This window comes from Stegastes partitus, unplaced genomic scaffold (genome assembly GCF_000690725.1).
Source record: "Stegastes partitus isolate 25-593 unplaced genomic scaffold, Stegastes_partitus-1.0.2 Scaffold799, whole genome shotgun sequence".
In the NCBI taxonomy this organism is placed as follows: Eukaryota; Metazoa; Chordata; class Actinopteri; family Pomacentridae; genus Stegastes; species Stegastes partitus.
In genome coordinates, this window is record NW_007578530.1 from 33,248 (window position 1) to 56,615 (window position 23,368).

At 42.0% G+C, this 23,368-nt stretch overlaps 1 protein-coding gene across 1 annotated transcript; it reads left to right on the top strand.

The window, feature by feature from the left end:
• Window positions 1-1,057: 1,057 nt before the first annotated feature.
• Window positions 1,058-22,835, top strand: LOC103364987 (potassium voltage-gated channel subfamily H member 5-like). Its single transcript, XM_008292303.1, has 12 exons — window positions 1,058-1,130; window positions 3,814-3,937; window positions 4,277-4,383; window positions 4,535-4,663; window positions 6,189-6,304; window positions 6,457-6,849; window positions 6,966-7,058; window positions 7,596-8,025; window positions 13,787-13,986; window positions 15,810-16,062; window positions 16,337-16,533; window positions 21,714-22,835. The coding sequence occupies exons 1-12, from the start codon at window positions 1,058-1,060 to the stop codon at window positions 22,833-22,835; spliced, it is 3,237 nt and encodes a 1,078-aa protein (XP_008290525.1).
• The last annotated feature ends 533 nt before the right edge of the window (window positions 22,836-23,368 follow it).

Genomic DNA, 23,368 nt, shown 5'->3' on the forward strand with positions numbered 1-23,368 from the left:
CTGTATTGAAAGTTCTTATAATTTTAAGACTTAATTTGAAATTTCCTCTTTCTTAACTATTTTTTATATGTTGGTGTCCACATAGCCATATAGAATATAGAATTACATTTTCATTACATTGATCATTTAATTTCAAATAGCATATTGAAGTTATATTAATCCTAATATATGTGCTGACATTTTTCAGTTACATTTATTTAAAAAAAATAAATGCATAAATAAAAAAGGGAACATGGAATAAAGTCTCACGTTATAGACATGATTAATATAATTAAGTCCCAACTATATTCATAACCAATCAGACACTTTACACAGAATCAGAAATTTCAGGCCATGTGTCTGTAAAGTTTGAGAAATTAACACCGGAACAAAACTAGAAACTCAATGGAGGTTCCTTCATAATAAATGCATTTTTTTTTTAGATGCAAGGGCTCATTTGGGGAGACCGGCTGGATGATTCTCGATGGAGATTAAGTTATTTGGTCCATAAAATGTTCAAAAATGCTGAAAAATGTGGATCATCCCAAGATGGACAATGTGTTGTTTTGCCTATAAGATAACCAGTTTATCTTGAAAAATTATGCAAACACATTTTTTTTTCTTTTTCTTTTATTTTAATTTATTGGTAAGCAGCTAATTGATTATTTGTTGCAGTCAGGACACGTGTTTCCTGTCTGACTGTACTGCAGTGATCCAATAAATGCAAAATATCGAATAATGACAATAATAAAATGGTCTAATGTCATGTAATGTTTGCTGAAGATATACGGGGAAGTGATTTTCATTCAAGGAGTGAAGATGCTGCCTAATGAGGTTGTTGAACACTCATAAATAAAAATGACAATTTGCTCACATTCATCTCCGTTTACGCTTCATTCCACATGATCAATCTGCACTTTGCATTTGGGGGCTTTTATTTGTGAAACCTCAGCCCGGACACACACTTCCTCATTGTGCTTAGCTTGACTGCTGTGGTCCCGTCGGTCGGTCCGCAGAGGGGACAGTTACCACCAGCTCCTCCACCGAACAGCACCGAGCTCCGTCCTGATCCTCCAGGATGCATGGGGGCAAGAGAGGGCTGGTGGCTCCGCAGAACACCTTCCTGGAAAACATCGTCCGGCGCTCCAGCGGTGAGTTTGATTCGACAAAGAAAACAACAATTAAGTGATGCTTAATTTTTAATTTATTTGTCTTTATTATTATTATTATTATTATTATGGGCTGCTGCACAGGGCTGGGATGCAAAAGTAAATGTTATTTTTGTGTAATTTATTGGAAAACAGAATCAACACTTTAAATGTAAAGTACAACAGTTTTCTAAACAGTTTTACTGACTGTGCATTTCAAGGCACTGATGAATTATGTAAGAAGTCGCATGAGTGTAACAGCGTGTTCTCATGATATTCTTCAAGAAATGTCCATGAAACAAGTAGGCTGCTCTTGTGGAAGAGAAATTATTTGTTAATGATGTGGTTTAGATGCAACTGAAGACCAATCGTTTTGCCTCATGATGATTTAAGGGCCACTCATGTCCTTTATTAGATGAATAATTCCAGGAAATGTGATGTGAAGGGAACCTTTAGTGTGTCAGAAGATAGAATAAAATGGTTTGCAGCATCATGTAATATGTTTAAGACACAATAGATGAATAAATAACAATGGAAATATTGAAGATGTTGCAAAGATGCATGCAGGCCAGATGTATTGTTCAACCTGCAGGTCCACATTTATTGCATGGAGCAGTTTTAGTGATGCTTGAATTTGTCTTCTTGATTTTTGGAAACAGGGACAGTGAGGCAGTAAATATGAGAGCATGCATTCTTATGAAGATTGCAGCCCTTTCTATACAGAGTGTTTTATTTATGTTGGCACGTTTGCCACTAAGATGATCATTGCTTTGCTGTGATAGTTTCCAGGAAGACAACTCGTCTCAGCAAAGCATCCGATAGTTTTAATGCTGTTATTAAAAGGTTTTTTGGTAGATGGATGAGAGGTTTTTGTCTGTGAAGATGTTGATATCTTCTAAACAATTTTAGTCTGTAAATAATCTGAAATTGAGTCATTACTGTTTTAACTTCTCACCTGCAGACAGTGGCGGAACCAAACTATTTTAATAAGGGTGGCCAGACTGAGACGATTACTCACTTTGGGGTGGCACATTTTCGCTGAAGGCCATTTTTTTGGGGCACTATCGTTTGCTGAAGCAGGCAGGACTGTCATGTAGCGGCACATAAGAGCTCATATACAGTCTAATAAGCGAAACACGCCAGCGTCCCTGTTCTGCTCAGGACACCGACCTACTTGAGACGTAACACGATGTCCATCCAGCCTTTTGTTCCTTTGGGTTCTGGGTCAGTCTTACATTGTTCAGCAGTTTGTATCGCTTGTTTCCAGAGTTTTTCCAAAGTAGGTTTCATCCCTGCAGTCTGTAACCGGCCGTACAAGAGGTTCAACTGAAGTCACAGTAATGAAACCAGATTCTTTATTTACAGTTATTTTGGTAGTTTAATCGTAGCAGCTGGACTTGCTTGAGTTCCTTGAAGACGTTCCACCTCTCATCCAGGAGACTTCATCGGCTCTGACTGACTAGTTGGGAGTTCCAGACACTTATGTCCTTTAGGAGCCATTAACACCTGAGCTTCGGTTTCAATTGGGGGTTTGTTGCTCCTCCCCCTCGTCTAGTCGTTAGTGCTCCTCCTGCCACAATGGGGTTCGTTAGGGTCTTTGTGGCGAGGTGTGGATGTGGTTTCATCTTCCTGGGGAGAGCTCTTAGGACTGAACTGTAAACAGGTGAGAGGTGATGCCTCAGACCTCCACCTCTGCTGAGGGACGGTCTTTATGGTTTGACATAGATGGCTTCTTTCACCCCTTTCTCAAACCATTTGATGATGATGATGATGATGATGAAGCCTCTTGCATGAAACGTCTTCAAGGAACTCAAGCAAGTCCAGCTGCTACGATTAATCTACGAGCATAACCACGACCTGGAGGACTGAGGCTCTTCACAGACGTCTTTATTTACATCGAAAAACTTTGAAACACTTTTAAACTCTCTAAACACTTTGACAATAATATGAAATATGAACATTTCCTGGTTGGTCAGAACTGTTTGGCTGGATGTGGGTTGGGTTTGCCATTAAAATGCATCTGTATGGAATAACAACCGTACAGAAATGGTTCTGTCTGAAAGATAGTAGTTTGTATGTGACTCTAGTTCTATAAATATGTGTGTAGCCCTTTAACAGGCTTCACTGTTGGTTGTGTGGTGGCCAGACTTCAGATCCTTTGGCTGCCTGTCTGCAGAGAGGCGACTTCATCGTAACACAAACTGATCCAAAACTCAAGAATGTATTCAAGAAAACACACGAATGTGACAATTTAAGGGTATTGTGCAATGTGATGTGGATTTAGCGTCCTAATAAGACTGCAGCTGCTCCCAAACTGAAGAACTTTTCAGCTCCTCATCAATAATTCATCTGCATTATAGGTGGAACATAAACGTTTTATCTGCCCGGCGACGCGTCTGATCACCGCTGTTTACTGCTGCTTTAATTATTGATCATTTTGGCTTTTTGTTTCTATTATATGTGGCAATTAAAATAATGTCAGTGGTGGGAGGTTTATATAGATACATGATGAGATTTTTCACGAGTCAGCAGGATTTGCCGCTGTAGTGTAAAAAAAACCCAACACAGCTAAAAAAAAACAACCAGTGAGGCTGCAGTTGCGTAACTCCAGCAGCGATGTGAGGCAACAGGTGCAGTTGTCCTCCTCACTGTGCCGTTTCATGTATTTTGCTGTGCTTTGTCCCAGAAACCAGTTTCCTTTTGGGAAATGCACAGATCGTGGAGTGGCCGGTTGTGTACAGCAACGATGGATTCTGCAAGCTGTCTGGATACCACAGAGCCGAGGTCATGCACAGGAGCAGCACATGCAAGTAAGACGTCGCTCGAGCCGCGATGACTAGAAGGTGGAGGTCCAGTAGAAGTAGAGCAGCTGTGTTTGACTTTACTTTGGTGTCAAGAGTCTTTCTTCCTGACACTTGACTGAAAGCTTGCATTGATAAATAAATACTGCAAAGATTATTTGTCCTGTTTCGTCATAAAGAATCTCAGCTTGGGGATTTTTAATCACAGTGTTGGAAAGATGAACTAATCCAAAATGATGGAAGTGGTTGAATCTGGCAAACAGAGAAGTTAAATAGAAACTTGAACTCTTTTCTGATCTCGAGAGAATGTGACCTCTGGCCTGCGTGATCCTTTTTCTTCTTCTGCAGTTTCATGTACGGCGATCTGACCGATAAGAAGACCATAGACAGCATCAGACAAACCTTTAACAGCTATGAATCTAATTTCTACGAGGTGCTTCTCTACACCAAAAACAGTGAGTATGACTATTAAAGATGATTTTACAAAACTGTTAAAACGCACACCGCATGATTTAAAGTAATGTTTACTCAGGGAATGTTTGTTTCTTTTACTTTTCGGTGTAATTTTCCGTTCGTCCTCTCACAACACGACTTTGTTTCCTCCAGGAACACCGATATGGCTTTACATGCAGGTGGCCCCGATCCGAAACGAAAACGACAAGGTGGTGCTTTTCCTCTGCACCTTCAGGGACATCACGCTTTTCAAACAGCCGATTGAAGATGAATCAACTAAAGGTGAGAGAGTTTATCTGTTTTTTTTAATGCCTTTGTAGCATGTTACATTAAAAATGTGAGGCCTTCTCTCAAAAAGTCTAACTATGAGGACCAAATGCAGCCAGAAGTCTCGAGTACATGACTGCGACTTAACGGACGCTCCTCTCCTGGTGTGTAACATACAACTGTCCAGGTGTTGTGTGTTCGGGTCAGTGGACGCTGGTCTCTGTGGGTCGACGCCAGCGCCGTGTCCCTGGGGGTTAAATGTGCCACCGAGACTTTTTACATACATCGAGCAGACACAGTCGGACCATATGGGGAAGGTAGCTGTATGAAAACACTGCAGGAAAACACAGAAGAAATACAGTGAAGCCTGAAACACAATGAAGCCGACTGTGCATGAGCCGTCATTCTGGTGGAGCTGCTGAACCGTGTTGTGCTTCTAATAGTACAGATACTGCAGCGTTTGCTCAACACAGAATTTATTTGGATGATCGAATAGGATGTGCATGCAAGATGAATATTAGGTGGTTGGTTTTTACCTTGTTAACATGTCTTTGGGGTTTTTTTTATATGCGAGAAGACATGGTTGAGCGTTTCCACCTTGAAACAGCAGTTTACTAATGACGCCTCGGAAAAATTAATAAGCCTAAGAAAACAATCCCTCCGGTTATTTTTCTTTTTCAGAATCGGTAACACGTGCAAAACATAGTGGGATTACTCCAATGTTGTATTATGTGTGAGTAGAGCAGTTTTGCAGTGTTTGAGCAGAGTTGTAGGTGAGCTGGTGTGCTCGGGTTGCAGTGAGTTGCAGAGGGGTGGATGGAGAGAGAGGCTTCATGGAGCTGCACACTCTTCAGAATGAAACGATTATTTCCATGAAAAAAACTTATGTTTCATGCAAGTTTGATACACAGAGAAAAGTTTTTCAGGGGATTTTAGTTGTGTTTGTACTCATTTTTTTATGTTTGATGTATTAAAATGTGGTTTAAAGTCTCGATTTATTGATAAGTCTTATAAATCAGGTCTATTGTTCACAATACAAAGCTGAAATGTTAATATCAGTGATGTTGTTCCAGAACTTTGCTCTAGTTTCCAACCTTTTTTAACCTTTTTAATGAAAAAAATGACCTTATAATGCCTTCACTGCCACTGGAGGCATCTGTAAAATTAAAATGCGATGATATTTCTGTTAAATTTGGCTTAATTTCTGTGAAACGATAAATGGAAGTTGGGCTGAGGAACTCATTGACTTCAAATAGAAATTCGAAACAATTAGCATCAAGGCTGCAGTGTGGGATACAGGCTGTGCATTGTGTCTGATCAGGGTTTAAACTGTTTTATTCAAATGCTTGCTGTCCTTCTTGTGCAACAGTCACTCTTTTAATGGTATCTCACGGTGGTGATACTCTATTAGATGTTTTAAATCTATTTAGTGAATATTGATGATTGATTCAATCGTAACATCTGCCAGAAAAGACCCGAATGGATGTTATGTTGTGATGTGCGTCTTCGTTTAATCGCCTGTATTGCTGTCTGCTAACAGGATGGACAAAGTTTGCCAGGCTGACTCGGGCACTGACCAACAACCGCAATGTGGTGCAGCAGCTGGCTCCGCTCAACAAGACCGAGGTCAGCCACAAGCCGTCCAGGCTGGCCGAGGTGAGCAGTGCCCAGGTCTGAATCCCAATCTGTGCATCCACTTATGAATGGCACAAGTTAAACCAGTGAAGTGGGTTAAAGGTAGACGATCTAGAGTCTGTCTGGAGACGCTCAACGTGTGATTCTGTGCTGGTGTTCCCTCTCGGTGAAAGGCTCTCCAGCTGGGATCAGACATCCTGCCTCAGTACAAACAGGAGGCGCCGAAAACTCCTCCGCACATCATCCTCCACTACTGCACCTTCAAGACCACGTGGGACTGGGTCATCCTCATCCTCACCTTCTACACGGCCATCATGGTGCCCTACAACGTCTCCTTCAAGACCAAGCAGAACAACTTGGCCTGGCTGGTGGTGGACAGCGTTGTCGACGTCATCTTCCTGATCGACATCGTGCTCAACTTCCACACCACCTTCGTGGGTCCAGCTGGAGAGGTGATATCAGACGCCAAGCTGATCCGGATGAACTACCTGAAGACGTGGTTCGTCATCGACCTGCTGTCCTGTCTGCCCTACGACATCATCAACGCCTTTGAACACGTGGACGAGGTGAGCGAACGCTAACGCTGCCGCTTAAATGGACGATGTTCTTGCTTTCATCTGAGATTTAAAATACTCTGAACACACTGCAAGTAAACGTTCAAATATTTACTGTTTTCATGAAGGACGTCCTCGCACACGGCTCTCCAACCGGTCATCTCCGTGAGTCTTCACATTTCCACAGGAACACCACGCGGGCTGAGGATTCGGTTCTCCCAGTGAGTAGATCCATGTCTCTCTGTAACATTGCACTGTAAAAAAAAAAACAAAAAAAAAAAGGGAGAAAAAAAGAAAAAGAACCTTTTTAACCATTTTTTTTTAAAAGTATGTTTTTTTTAAAGAAATTCTCTGATAAAAAGAATCCATCCATCCATCATCTATACACCGTTTAGTACTCACTAGGGTCATGGGGGGCTGGAGTCTATCCCAGCTGACTCAGGGTGAAGGCAGGGTCACCTGGACAGGTAACCAGTCTATCACAGGGCTACACTTAGAGACAGACAACCAAGCACACTCACATCCAGACAATTTAGAATCACCAATTAACCTCAGCATGTTTCTGGACTGTGGGAGGAAGCCGGAGAACCCGGAGAGAACCAACATGGAGACTCCACACAGAAAGATCCCGGATGTCCTCACCAACAGTGCTACCAACTGCGCCACCCTGCAGCCCTACTGTCAATCTATAAAAGACCAAATGCACAAAAAAATGTAAAATTTAAACTGTCTTTCTGGCTCATTCGTTCCCTCTGCAGGGCCTCAGCAGCCTCTTCAGCTCCCTGAAAGTCATCCGTCTGCTCCGTTTGGGCCGAGTCGCCCGTAAGCTGGACCACTACCTGGAGTATGGAGCCGCCGTCCTGGTGCTGCTGGTGTGCGTCTTCGGCCTGGTGGCCCACTGGCTCGCCTGCATCTGGTACAGCATCGGGGACTACGAGGTCATCGATGAGACCACCAACACCATTAAGACGGACAGCTGGCTCTACCAGCTGGCCCACAGCATCGGAACGCCGTACCGCTACAACGCCAGCGGTACGGGCCAGTGGGAGGGAGGCCCCAACAAAGACACGCTGTACATCTCCTCTCTTTACTTCACCATGACGAGCCTCACCACCATCGGCTTTGGCAACATCGCTCCAACGACAGATGGCGAGAAGATTTTCTCGGTGGCGATGATGATGGTGGGCTGTAAGTACTCAACCTTCCTCCAACATGTTTACACAATGATCTAAGAATTATTCCAAAGGTTGCAGAGAGTCTTCTTTGCACCTTTGACCACAGTGTGCATCGTTTAAAGCTGCAACTGAAGTGACAACAACTCCAATAAATGACACAACAGTTTAACAGAATCACAACTACACTCGTTGGTTTTAGTGGTCGTTGATGGAGCGGTAAATTAAGAGGACATTATCGAGATAATAAAGCCCCACAGAGACGTGTAATACAGATACACAGAAGCTGTAACCCCACATCCATCACTTTAACTTGTCAAGTGAAAAGTGGGAGTGAAGCTTTTCAAAACGTCTTAAATCAAAGTGACCACTGTTGTTCCTCTTCAATGGACATTCAGTCCAACCTCCACAGCCCAAGTTAATCAGAGGGGAAGGCAAAAGAGCAGCGGCTCCACTGTTGTTCCTGGGAAATACACTGTACAGAAAAAAGGTCAAGTGACTGGCAGCTGCCAAACAAAAGCTCGTACAATTCAAGTAAAGTAGAGAGTAAATGTAAATAAATTCAAGTAAAGCAGCAAGATAATTCAAATAAAGTGCAAAACCAATAGATGTTCAGATGACTTAATCATATGTTTTGCAAAGAAACGCTATTGTTTAAATGACTGCAATCAGACACCATCAAGAGTTCTGCAGGGAAACTGTTATTTACAGACTTATGATGATCAAACACATTCAATAAAGGGTTGACAGACAAAGCACACATCACCAAAAACCCTTTTGTTTGATCTATTCAGTTAAAAAATGACAATATCCAACAATTATTTATGAATAATTCATAAAAGATTTAAAATATCCTTTCACTATGGAGACCAGAGTTTACAGAAGGAAGAGATTTATTTCAATGTCTTTGTTGGATATAATAAAAAAAGTTTATTTCATTTGAATGTAGAAGTTTAAAATAAAAAAAAAGATTTATCTTAAAATGATTATTTAAAATGTATTATTATTATTTGTTTAATACAATTGTGTATGAATTCAGTAAAACAGAAAAAAATCAAATAGTTTAAACAATATGGTACATTTTCAATAAAAATAAATGTAATGTGGCATCATTTGCATTATATTTAAAGCAACTGTTGAGTGTAAATTTACAGATAATGTCATTTTACAGATTTTATTTTTAATATTATGAAACAAAAACTACTGTTAAATTAAAATTAAAGAGTTCTTTTTTGGGTCAATTTGGATTTTTTTCCAGTGTAGCGTACGGAAGTGATTTAGGCTGAAACACTGAATCATCCATTTTTAAAAAACTTCATCAGGGTCATATTCTTGCGCTCACTCTGCACATTTATTAGAAAAGCTGCATGTTTCTGCTCAGCGACTCCGTCATACGCTGCCGTCACTGTCCGGTGTTCTATCACTCATGCTGGTATTTTAGTCGTTATTTCCACAAAGCTAATGCTAAAGAATTTAGACCAAGTCATTGAACAAGTCAGCATTAATAATTTGTAGTTTTTCTTACAGTCAGTCTCTACATTAGCTGCCATGGTGGATTATATTTAGCTGTGACTGACCCAGCCACCACAACAAGCCGACAGACGGTGTGAGTTCTAAACAGCAGCAGGAGGTGGAACATATGCAGCAGCAGCAGCAGCAGCAGCATTATTGGTGCTGCAGGTGTAATATATCTGAACAGCAGCTGCACGCCGATAGAAGCCGCTTCGATCTCGCCGTCGCTCTGCACCAAACAAAGCATACGTCCTTGGATGCTGTTTTCATCTCGGCCGTTCATCCGTTCATAACGTGCCAGTAGAATCTTGCAGGAGATTAAACAATCTGGATGCACTTACTTGCACGCTATTCACGATAATGTGCTGCTCACAGTCCTGCTGGCTATTTAGCAGCTGCTGGCGAAGCAACATATGGTATAGATGTTTGGAGGATCTTCTACAGAGATGCAGCACAATAAGATCAATACATGGCTAAGCTTGTCGTGCACCTTTTATTAACACTTTATCTACATAACGTTATTTAGAGCTCATGTTTTGTGATATACTCACACTTGAATTAATTTTGACACCGAGAAGACGCTCATTTTTATGTTTATGCAAGTTTTATATTGAAGAAAGCACCGCATGTACATCAGACGGACCTATACACACACACTGTCGATGTTTTTGTAACCAAGCGAGTAAAAATCAAGAGAAATATGAAACAAACACGACATTTATTCTATTTATTCAATCTGAAAGTAGTTAGTAGTAGATAATCTGAAGTATTGAAACCAATTCCACTATAAATTTGACATTTAAATAAAGTTTCTGATCATAAATATCATTATTTTTTGTATTGCGGTTGATACAAACATCTTTGTTTTTTGCTCTTCTGTCCCTGAAAGTCACCGCTTCAACCTGAAGATGTCAGGTGTTTAGTCCAGATCCAACAAACTCACATTCATTTAGCTCTGAAAGCTGCCGTCTGGATGTAAACGAGCTCTGTGTGTAAAAATAGAACAAATTGTTATTTGGCACAAAGACAGTAAACGACCATTTAAAATCCTGTTTTCATAATGACAGAATCTGGCATTCAGTGAGAGAAATAAACCTTTCTCCTCAGCAGGGTTAAATAATCCACAGACAACACTTTCTGGTCCTCACATGTAATTCACATTGTAGCTGCAGCCTCGGTTTGAACCGCGGCGGAGGATTCAGGACGGAGCTCAGTCGATAATAAAAAGTGACATGTTCAGCGCCCATCACAGCCTGCTGTGTGAGTGTCTGTCTGAAGGTCGGCCATCGCATCACAGAAGCATCGTCTACGGGTTAATTCAGTCACACTCCAATTATTTATCCCTCCTCTCTGCTTTTAATCATTTGCTTGAACTCAAGGAATAAATGTTTTTGCATGTAGCCTCGTTGCTTAATGTAAAAGACTCGTGCATCTACTTTCATGTGCAAACTGCTGCACAGTGAGTTACAGCTTTGAGTTGCATTTTTAATGGGTGAATTAGATCAAGATGAAGCTATAGAGTCTTGTGTAACTCGGAAACGTCGGCATGTTGGTTGTGTAACGCTCTATACGCTGCTTTAATGGTCGTTTTACATCATGTTCCTGACCCAACAATAGCTTTAATTTAATGCTGTGATGACACTAATCTCACCTAAACGCAGCTAAAGTTCGACTCATGAGGACATTTTCATCCACTCCCTCCTTGTTTTTGTGAAGTTACATCAATCGTATCTGGAACAATAAGTCACGTGAGCCACGTTTAAATTACGCTGCACCATTTCACAAAAATAGAAATATCTATTTCTGTGCCAGCCCGCAGTGTTATTTTCATCACTCGCTGCAGATCGAGTAATAGCTCCTCCACGCTACCGCCGTCAGAACTCGGCTTCGCGCGCTGACCTCTGGCCCCGTCGGTCTAAAACAGCATGTAAAGCGATGCAATTAAACCACTGAGGACACAGAAACTGACAGGCGCGCTTCAAGGTTTGTACTTCCCAAAGTAAACACCCATTAGTCTGGTGGTGCCTCCATCACGAAGATCACTCAGTCTCACTGCAGCGTCGCGTTCAGCCACCGACGATAACTCTCCTGCTACGGATACAGTAATTATGTGGGAGAAGAAAGGGAGCGTTTGCCTGCAGGCTCCAGTGTAGTAAACTGACAATGAGACATCACGTTAGATATGTATCCTAACCTCTGTGATCCTGCTGTGGCGACCGGAGACGATGCTTTCCCCTTGAGTGGGTAAAACTTCACGCTAAGAGATACTGACTGACTCTTTGAGGTCACTGCAGCACAGCTCTCCTGCCGAGGAAAACGTGCATTATGAATTACATTACAAAGACCTAAAGCACCTCTCGTTGTGTGCGGTTGTGTTTGCTAAGCGAGCCCACACCGTGCTCTGCTGGGTGCTGTGGACTGTACAGCAGAAGTGAGGCACATTCGTGTGCAATAGTTGTGGAAGGATTCAGAAGTGTTTCACCGCACAGCAGTTGCATTAATTTTAAGTTAAGCAGGTTTTTGTTCGCTATATTCAAAATAGCAGCTCCTCCTGTGGGAACCCGGTACATCAAGGGTCTTTTCTTTTTTTAGCACTTTGTGTGTCCGGCTTTATTTTTAGTGACAGACTCAATCGTCCTCAGCATGGAGGATGTTTTCTAGAGAGATGTTCTGTCGTTCTTCTGAGACTAGTTTTTCTTTCAGCTGCTCGTTGCTGGAGGGGTTTTGTTGCTCTGCCGTTCTCTGTAATAAAAAAAAAAAGTGTTCTATTGCATTCGAGGCAGGAAACACGCTTGGCCAAGTGTTTTTTTACTTTTTCTTATTTAGAAACTCTTGTGTGATTTCAGCAATGTGCTTTAAATCATCGTCACACTGGAATGTTTCTCCTGTCAAGCTTCTGTTCGTGTCTCAATATATCCACAGGCCTTCCTTCTTCCATCTACATATAAATGTCGTCTCGTCAGCATCATTTGCGCTCCACGTTGTTCCCGCTGTGCTTCGCTGTCAGGACCGTGCATTCACTGTGGTGGCGCTGTGGTTTCACACTAAGCATGCTGGACCTGATCAATCTTGACCAAATAATGCTTGCGACATTCATCAGGGTTCTTTTCATGTTCGACAGCAAGGTTTAATCTTCAGGAACAGACAATTTTGTCTTCGTAAGTGCTGTTCATAAAGGTTCATGTGATGTAATGTTCTTCATAGTGTCTGAGATGTCACAGATATTCTGATTTCCTCTGGTAAACGCCATCATGAGCCCTGAGCATGTCTGTTTTTCTGAGCTAGATGATGCGAGTAGTGTGCTATATGTGGGCTGAATGTTAGGATGATCACTGCAGCTCTGATTAGTGGTACTATGGCTCGTTCTGTACTTTCTGATAGCTGCGTTTTTTTAGTTTGTCATAGATCTTCCCATATCCTTCTCTATCTTTGTAAAATCTCACAATGACATTTTTCTATTCTTGTCTGGATCCATAATATAGACTTTAACCCAAGTAAGAAGGTTCTGGTGTTCAGAGGTCGTTTTATAACCACATACATGTGATTCGGCTGATCAGGAACATGTCTACATATTTTATTTATGCTTTAAAATTGGGCGTTTTAACACAGCAGTGTATGGAGATGAACTTCTTTTAGATCCAGCCCCATGTGGTCACTCGAGGAACTACAAGTGTTTGGCAGCATCGCGTCTCGGGTTTTTATCCCCAGCAGTTGGCACTTGACTGTGCCTGAACGAAAGTCAAAAAATATCCCAGGAATGGCTGAAGATTCATATATCAAGAATAAAAAGACTTACAAGTGGTGAGAAGAAAGTGCTTGCAAATTGTCGACAAGATATTAAAGTTTTTTTGGATACATTTTGAGGGGTTGTTGGCATCAAATACCAATGAAACTAAAATAAAATGTATTAATGTGTTACAATAAATGAATTTATCCATTATTTTAAAGTTTGCTTAATGAAAAACAAAAGTCCTGTAAGGTTGTGCAATCATATTTTGTACATTTTAAAAGGGTTTCTACCCCTTAAATACGATTAAAACCTGTGTACAGTCCATTAAAAAGTCTTAAAACTATACATTAATTTATCCAATATTTAACCCCAAATTTAAGGTGAAAAGGTTAAATTCAATAAGAATATAAACATAATTAATTTTCACCTAAAAACACTTCTGACCTTCTATAAGACAAAATCCTGTAACAACAAATAAAACCTTTTCCCCTGATTTGTGTTGCTGATTACTTTTCTCTTCGTCTGTTCGTTGTAGCGCTGCTTTATGCGACCATCTTTGGAAACGTCACCACCATCTTCCAGCAGATGTACACCAACACCAACCGCTACCACGAGATGCTCAACAACGTGCGCGACTTCCTCAAGCTCTACCAGGTTCCCAAAGGTCTGAGCGAGAGGGTCATGGACTTCATCGTCTCCACCTGGGCCATGTCGAAGGGCATCGACACTGATAAGGTATCTTTACTGGTAGCAGCAGCAGCAGTTCATTAAATGTCACTGATACACACAGCAAAGCTTTCAGGCATCGAAGGTGAAAAAGTGAGAATCAAAACTTTTGCACAGACCTGAAAGTGAAAATGTGTGTTTTATTACAGTTATCTGGTTATACAGTTGCTTACACCTGTGTTTTAAGACCAGAGTTAATCTGATTGAGTTGTCACAGAGTGAGCTCACTTTCAACAGAACCATAAATAACGTGAGCCATAACCGGCTTCAAAGGTCAGAGCAGACCTCTGGATGCACTCGGGTTCTTTGAAACCTTGCACACCTTCTCTGGAACGTGATACTACAATCATAAGGCCATTACTGAGTCCTAATTTACTGTGCTGCAGGGCGGGCTGACCGCAGACTGATAGTGAAGCTTTAACCGATAATCACCTCAGTAATTACATCACCGCATGCTGGGATTTCATAACTGCATCGGCAACAGTCGACGTTGAGAGATGCAGCTTTTTTGCTGAAGGTTTTAAAAGAAGATCGATCTCAGGTCACGCTCTGTCTGTACGGCAGGTAGAAAGCTGCTGAGCATGAGAGGGAACGGCCGGTTTAAAGGCAGTGAAATCAGTCCTCCAGCACCTCTGAAAGACATACAAAGAGTTGGTTGTACATCGAAGAGACTCAAGGGGTTTTATTTCACAAAATGTTTAAATGATCCAAGTTTAAAGTCTCAGAAAGTCCAAAAACTGAAAATAGGTTTGTGTATCAGTATCTTATTTTCTCATTTTCGCTACCGGGCTTCAAGGTGGTTAGCATCGTCGCCTCGCAGCTAGAAGGTCGCTGGTTCACGTCCCGGTGAGGACACCCGGGATCTTTCTGCGTGGAGTCTCCATGTTCTCCCCGTGCAGCGTGGGTTCTCTCCGGGTTCTCCGGCTTCCTCCCACAGTCCAGAAACATGCTGAGGTTAATTCTAAATTGTCTGTAGGTGTGAATGTGAGTGTGCTTGGTTGTCTGTCTCTAAGTGTAGCCCTGTGATAGACTGGTTACCTGTCCAGGTGAACCTGCCTTCACCCTGAGTCAGCTGGGATAGACTCCAGCCCCCCATGACCCTAGTGAGGATTAAGGTGTAGAGATGACTGATGGATGGATATTCTCTACCTTTAATCATCTAACCACCTCTCAGATTTATCCGTTCGGTGACAGTAACCTGCTGCAGACACACTGATGCTTCAGCAGAAACAACCCTATGATGTCATATATAATAATATGTAGGACACCAAACCAGGACTTTTAAACTTTGACGACATTTTGCTGCTGTACTTTTCTTAGGCAGGATTTTCCTGCAGAGCTTTTATTTGTAACGGAGCGTTTTTGCATTGTTGTGTTGATTCGGTCAGATCAGCTGTTTGCATCTGCTTCCAGTCTTTATGCTCAGAGAAAGCGATTGATTACTAACTCGATAGTTGAGATGCCGACACGAGAAAAAGCAAGTCAACCCATTTCTGTGGAAGTTATCACTGTCTGCAGGAATGTCAGCTCTCCTGGTGCCACTATCACCAACGTTACCTTTGGCTCGTATTTATCTAGGTTTTTCTCTTTCTTTTCTACTTTTTTAGTGTTGTGGAGTAAAACAGATGTAATCAGAGCCTTTAACTGCTCCGACATCTGAAGTCTAGCTGCTCAGAGATCATCGCATTCATGGCCCGTAATCTGGAACGTAAAGATTATGCAGCTGTGGCAGACTTTCATGTCTCCACCACTTTATTTTCACACTGTGTTGAAACGTTTTATATTTAACTTCATTAAGTGCTTGCTGTGGAATCTCACCGTCTCTCTCTCAGGTTCTCTCCATTTGTCCCAAAGACATGCGAGCCGACATCTGCGTCCACCTCAACAGGCAGGTGTTCAACGACCACCCGGCGTTCCGTCTGGCCAGCGACGGCTGTCTGCGCTCTCTGGCGGTGGAGTTTCAGACCACCCACTGCGCGCCCGGAGACCTCATCTTCCACATCGGAGAGAGCGTCGATACGCTCTGCTTCGTCGTCTCGGGTTCGCTGGAGGTCATCCAGGACGATGAGGTCATCGCAATCCTAGGTAACGAAGAGAAATATTATGAAATCTGCCCTGCCAGGTTTTATCTGCGTCTTTTGGCGGCGATGAAGCTGGAGCAAAGGTTACCACAGTGCAAAGCATTTGTAGTCCAGCCATTAATGTTTTCCCTAACCCATTTTCTACTGATAATAGAATATCCTGCATCCACTTCTATTCAGTTCACCACATGTTTATGCACAAATATGGCTTTTATTGTCAAAGAATCTGACACTGAGCACCTGTTAAACAAAACACACTGATGTCTGGCCTCCTCCAGGTAAAGGTGACGTGTTTGGAGACGTGTTCTGGAAAGAAACCACGCTGGCTCGGGCCTGTGCCAACGTCCGAGCGCTGACCTACTGCGACCTGCACGTCATCCGGAGGGAAGCTCTGATGAGGGTTCTGGAGTTTTACACCGCATTCGCCAGCTCGTTCTCCCGCAACCTCATCCTCACCTGTAACCTACGGAAACGGGTAAAAAAAAGGATCTTTAGCTGCACTCAGTCATCAGTGTGTGTAAAAGATACCGGTTTGTTTGAGCTGCTAGACATTTTCTGTGAGTGTCAGACTAATAGCTGCAGAGTAAAGCGTGCAGCGTGTAGTTTTACTAAAGAAGTCCTGCATTTAAAACCTTATCTAAGTAAAGGAAGTGTTCTCAGCAAAGCTCACAAACTGGAGGCCACTGCTCTCTGTTAGTGGTTTGACATTTTTAATATTTACTGCTGCATTAAAGTATACGTTGCATTTCACTGGAGTAGATGTTGAGCTACGGTTAAGCTCATTTTCAACCACTTTTTTGTATTCTACAGCTGTGTAGCTTCAGAAATAGGATCATTTCTCATCCAAAAAGGAACATTTAGTCCTTCAGTTTTTTTTCTACAAGCATTCACAAGAAATAAAATCTTTACTCAAGTGTTTGTACCTGAGTAAATGCAGGTACTCGTGTAACAAAGTGGCAAAAATGGAACCCAGTGGAAGAAAAACAATGACATTGTGACGTGCTGCAGAGTTATTTTCTATTTTATAAACTTGTATTGTTTAATTCCACCCAAAACTAAGTTCAAACCAATGAAACTGACATTTGACTTCACTCAGACTTGCCATTTAAACCAATCAATTCATGATTTGAACCTCGTCTAAACCAATTTAATCAACACATTTGACATTTACACCAATTAAACCAAATTAAATCTGTTCTGCAGGCTGCAGTCAGGAGTGCATGCCGCTGTAGGAGGAAAGACCATAAATGTGGGACAGGACACAAAGGTTTCCAGCTGGACTTGAGACGTTAAACCCGCTACAGACTCATGCTGTGCAGTCACACACAACCTCATACAAAAAAACACATATTCCTGTTATTTAAAATATTCCTATTTGATGGTAAAATAATAAAGTTTTAATAGGAGCTGGAACAACTGTGATCGTCGATTGAAAAGCACAAGAACGTAACTCACTTTGTTCAGTTTAATTCAATCCAATTAGATTTTATTTCTATTGCACCAACTGACATGAAAGGAAGTGAAACTATTGAAACTGTGTCAAGATCCCCAGACTCAGCATGAAGGCGACGCTGGGAAGGAAGAAATAATCATCCTTTTTAACAGACAGAAGCCTTCAGCAGCTCATAAGGGGAAACCCTGCAGGCCAGTTGATCAGAGATTAATTCATACATGCATCAGCAAACACGCAGCATACAGCATAGACATGATACCAACAAGATGCTCATGATACAAACAGGACCGGCAGTGATAAGATGAGCATTCAAAGTATTAATTATAGAACAAGTCAGTGGGTTTACGATGTGCTCATCAGGTTATAAAGATAAGACGGGCAGTGATAGCGGTCTATATTACGGGTGAATAAGAGGGCACGCTGTTTATATATGATGTCAAAAATGTGTCAGAAGCAGAGTAGAAACTGCACATTGTCAGAAACGGGCAGCTGAGGGCAGAAAGTGCAGCAGAGTCTCATGATGGAGAAAGTCTGGACGAGGAAGGAAAGAAAAGCGACGCAGCGAGCGGAGAGCCGTTTGATTTGTGTGTAATTATAGGTCACAGTGATTAGAATCAATGATATTCAGGCCATCAGCAGTAAAAGGTCCGAGCATGAGGACGAGAACAGAGACGGGTTAGCAAACAGAACAGCGATGCGCCGGCTGATTATTATTGATCACACACTGTAAAAAAAAAAAAAAATCAAGATATAGAAAACAGAGTTTCTACTGAATTTATTTGTTTTAATTTACTTTTTCTCGCAAAAAATATTACAAAAATATAAATAAAATGACTAGAAATGGTTGTATACTTCTATGTTTAATGCAAAATAACAAAACCTGTAACAGTGAATTATTGAATTGATATAAATGATAAATAATTGAATCTCCCTTCTGGGATAAATAAAGTATTTTTAATTTTTCATTCATTTCATTATCAGGATTTTTTTTTAATAAAACAGACTTTACATAAAAAGATTATTTGTAAACAACATGATTTTTGTTAAACAAATAATCCTTTTTATTTATTAGATGAAACTAATAAACTTGGAGATACACATATATAATAGAAACCATTAAACAGTACAAATATTTTTTGTATTTTTTTATGTACATTTGGCAGGAAAATCTTTTTTTTTTTTTGGTCATGGAAATGACTGTATTTCATCCAATGTTTTTTAAATTTTTATTTATTTAAAAAGTCCATAATGCTGCGATCTGTGTCGATATACAGAGTAGGTATTATTATTTTAAAGTTTTGTCAGTGAACCGACTTTACCGACTGATTATGGGACTTAATGTGTGGACGCTGCTTCCAACGATAACTTTCAGATTTCAGAACGGACTCGACAAAAGGACAGTCACAAAGAAACAGAAAAACCAATCAAAACTATTCCCCACTTCAAACTAAAGCTCTAATGAATATTTCATAGAGCTTCTCCGTGCTATACATATTCGTCCCATTAAGACGTTGTCAGTAAGCTGCTTCTTTATTGCTATAATATTATCCTTTGAGATCTACGTTGCATTAATTCTTAATGGATTCTCCCTTCAGAAGTCAATCCGGTCCATGCTGTGTTCTTTGTTCAGGACTGGCTTATGAGAAAAACGTCTGAGGCAGCAGATTTAAAAGAAGCTTTTATCAATTAAAACATGAACTTTGATGAAGTAGTTAAAGAGACTCATAATTACTCAGAATGACCTCTGGATCTGTCTGTTCAGAAACTACACAACAGTGCAGCGTGTCTATAGAAACACGCAGGTCCAAACAAAACATAGTCGTTTACAGTGATGTCATAATATTTTACATAAGTATATAGTTTAATTGTCCTTCCTCATCCACTACAACTCCTATAAGAAGCCTCATGTCATCATATTTACTGATTATTTCAGTCAGAGAAGCAGCTCGCAATCCAAACGATTTCAAGGCAAATTGTGGCTGCACGCTGAAAGATTTATGGCACATACTTAAAACGTATTCACTGAAAATAAAAGCATCCATTATTAATATGAGCAGCTTTAGAGGCTGTTCATGCCTGCATAGGTTTAATATTTACTCTAAACCCCTTTTTACTGTTATGTGTTCGGTTCTGCTGGCTTGTGCATGAAATAAAAGAGTCTCCAGAGGTTTTGGGGGAAAAACTGTTTTGGAAGCAGCTCAGCAAAGTTTGTGTCAAGATTACACCAAGAAACTTTCACTAAAGTCTGTGTAAAGCTGTGTAGAGTTTGTCACACCATTCAGACTAATTTAGATGATTAAAATATTTTCCAAGTGTATAAAATTAGCTGTCAGACTTTGAAGAAATTTGGCAATTATTCATTGGGGGCTTGTCCGCCAAAGCTGCTTATTGACAGTTTACAAACCAACCCAACGGTGCAAATGGAGTTAAATACAATAAAAAACTAAAGTTCAGAGGAGTTCAGGGGAACAAGGTTGTCGGTTTTGCCTCTTTCACCACTAACACTGGATTATATCTGAATCCCAGTCATGTCCGATAAATATTATTAAAACTACCCGATGCAGGACGGTCACTGCAGTGGTAGGGGATCCTCAGCTATCCATCAGTTTGGACGTCAAAAATATTTAATTTCTTCTTCATCTCTTCAATCTTACAAACTTTAAGTAAAGGAACCGAGCTGGTCTGCAAATTCTGGCATCCAGGGAAGCTGTATTTGCTCGTGCTGTTTATTGATGTGAAGATGATGAAGAAGTCCTCCGCTGATACCGTATTGTTGGTTTATAAAAATTTGTTGGAACAAGCACCTCCGATGCCTGTGAGAGGATTTGAAGCCAAAGAGAATCCCCTTCCAGACCAGCCTTAACCACTGGCTCACACAGGGCCGTTGTTGGACATATGGTTCGTGTCGTAATGTGAGTCACATCCTCTAGATCAGGGGTGTCCAATCCTGGTCCTCGAGGGCAACAGTCCTGCATGTTTTAGATGTTTCCCTTCTTCCAACACACCTGATTCAAACGATCAGCTCATCATCAAGTTCTGCAGAAGCCTGATAACGATCCTGATCATTAGAATCAGGTGGGAAACATCTAAAACATGCAGGATTGTGGCCCTCGAGGACCAGGATTGGACACCCCTGCTCTAGGTAATGTGACGACCCTACAGATGCAACTTTTAACCTGATTACTCCAATCAGAAATCTGCAAGGCCCCTAATTCCAAGACCCAGATCCAACCTTTGACCTGGGACTCCAATCATAGACCCATGATGTGGAACATCAGATGCCACACTCGCCAGCAAACTGTAGGCGGCAGTAGGAGCAGCAACACCTGATAGAGCAGGAGAACCACTGATGCTAATGCACTCTAGTTTCTGTAGCGTTATAGTGTTAGTGACGGGGGGCCAATCAAAGCGTCGCTTCAGTGTATCATTGAGTCCTAACTTCTGGGCCACCCAATAAATCCGAAACCTAAACGATGAAGAACAGTCCAACGCCACAGTTTTTCTTTTCACATGTTTTTAGCAGTTAGTTTCTGACGTGTATAATATATTTAGGATTCCCTGGATCTCCTTTAAATGGACTTTAATCGCTTATGCTTTGGTTGAACATAAGATCTAAACTATCATCAGTTCCAGATTAACTCACAGTGATGTTGATATAATTTAAAAAAATGCCACCAAAGAATCAACCACTAAACACTTGCAGAAGCACTTTGAAGAGAAAAAAGTTGTTGCCATGAATACGCATCGTATGTTTGAGGCTGTACCAGCCTCTGGGATTTAGTCCAGGAGGTATTTTACATCTGAAATAAACATCTAGAAGTGCTGAGGAACTCCAGATTGTGTTCTGTTGCCTGCTGTTACATCACAATTTCTTCAACAATATGCACTTAAAACGTCCAAGGAGGTTGGTCAACATTTGTTTCTTTGTCTTCAGAGCCTGGATATCGCTGAATTAGTGCTCCATTAACGGTTTCCCTTGTGCACCGCTGCTCTCAAGTTGTAAATATTTCAAGATACGTAGCAGCTCTGGATGGTTATCCATGCTTTAAAGCCGCATTATACTGTATATGTGCATTCTGTTTCATCCGAGCAGAGCGCTGGAGTGTGTGCAGTAAGTGAAGCACAGCTGCGGCGGTTCAGATGTGACCTTTGTGTGAACATCCCACATCACTGTCCTCATGCGCAGACTCTTCTTCTTGCAGATAATCTTCAGAAAGATCGCCGATGTGAAGCGGGAGCAGGAGCGCCAGAGGAGCGAGGTGACGCTCTCCATTCCCGAAGACCACCCTGTTCGCAAGTTGTTCCAGAAGTTCAGGCAGCAGAGAGAAGCTCAAACACCGGCAGAGTCTCACGCTTACTTCGATCATAACTGTGTGCAGGTGGAGCCGCAGCACCACCATCGCCCCGACTCAAACTCTTACACTCAGACAGCAGCTTCTCAGCAGCAGCACAACAACACCGGTGCTGGAGGTGCTGGAGGTGCAGGCGGTGACTGCAACATGGCTGCACCTCCAGTGCCTGAAAAGTCTGAGCAAAGCTGCACACAAGAGGCGGTGGAGTCTGTATCAGAACCTTGTGCGGAGAGTCAGCTCCGTCAGAAGGCCAGCAGTCCTGCACGGAGCGGTGGTGCAGGTGGAGACGGAGCTGCAGGTGGCGTCAGCAGCAGCAGAGGCGCCCGAGGATGGGCCAAGTTCAGGAACGCCACGTCTGCTGAGCCGCCGCGTCCTGCTGCCGTGCAAGAAAAGCCGACGCAGAAAGCAGAAGACTGGCCGAAAGCAGCACAGTCCTCAGAACTGTTTGCAGCTGCCAACAAGATTCAGGAGATGGAGGAAGGTGGAGAAATGGGCGGCACAGAGGGCGGCAACAGCGCAGGAGAGGAAACCAGCGCCCTGCACAAAACTGACTCCTGCGACAGCGGCATCACAAAGAGCGACCTCCGCATCGACCGAGCGGGAGATTCGAGAAGCTCCTTTGAGCGAAGCCCGATGGAGAAGAGCCCGCTGGAGAGGAATCCGTTCGAGCACAGTCTGGGCGTTTACAGCGAGGTCTCCCTCAAACACTCCTTCGTGCAGCCGGTTTCTGAACCAGCTCTGCTTCAGACGACGCTGCATGAAGCCAAGCTGGAGCTGAAGGGAGACATTCAGATACTGAGCGGCCGACTGTCGCTGCTCGAGTCTCACGTGAGCGAGATCCTGCGTCTGCTGTCGGTAAAACGAAGACTCTCGCTGCCGCCGACCTCTTCGCCGAAAGTGAGAGTGAAGAGTCCAGACTCAGTCCCCACCTCGACACCCGTCGCACCGGAAACAGACGACGGGCCTTTTTGAATTCACTGATTAAATAACGGATTTATTTAAGAATAAGACGTGATTTAAGCATAAGCATCATGCATGTCCTGCTGGACTAGAAGAATGCGTTCAACTCTTGACTGCATGCAGAAATCCTGTTCATGTTAAGGTAGCACTACAAAAAATCCAGTATTTTTTCTAATAGTTTTCGATGCACTTTTAAGGTCTGGTGCGTTTTGAGGATGCCAAGAAGGAACGACTTAGAACAAATGAGTAAAAACAATACTTTTGATTTTACAGGCGTTATAAAAACAACATGAAGCTACAAGTCTGTTGTGTGACACTCTGATGAAGGTGCTTGTTGAAACATGTCAGCCTGAGGAAGAGGTCAAGTCGCATCTTCGTTTGATTCTTTTTTTTTGTTGTTAGACTGTCGTTGTCTTCCTAACTTTGGTTTATTTGTTTGTCCATGTGCAGTTTTTAACAGAGGACCTGTAGTTTCACACGTCACAACTTTGATCTTTAACCCTTTTGTGCTGCTTTTCTGAATAACTACCAAAGTTTGCAGGTGT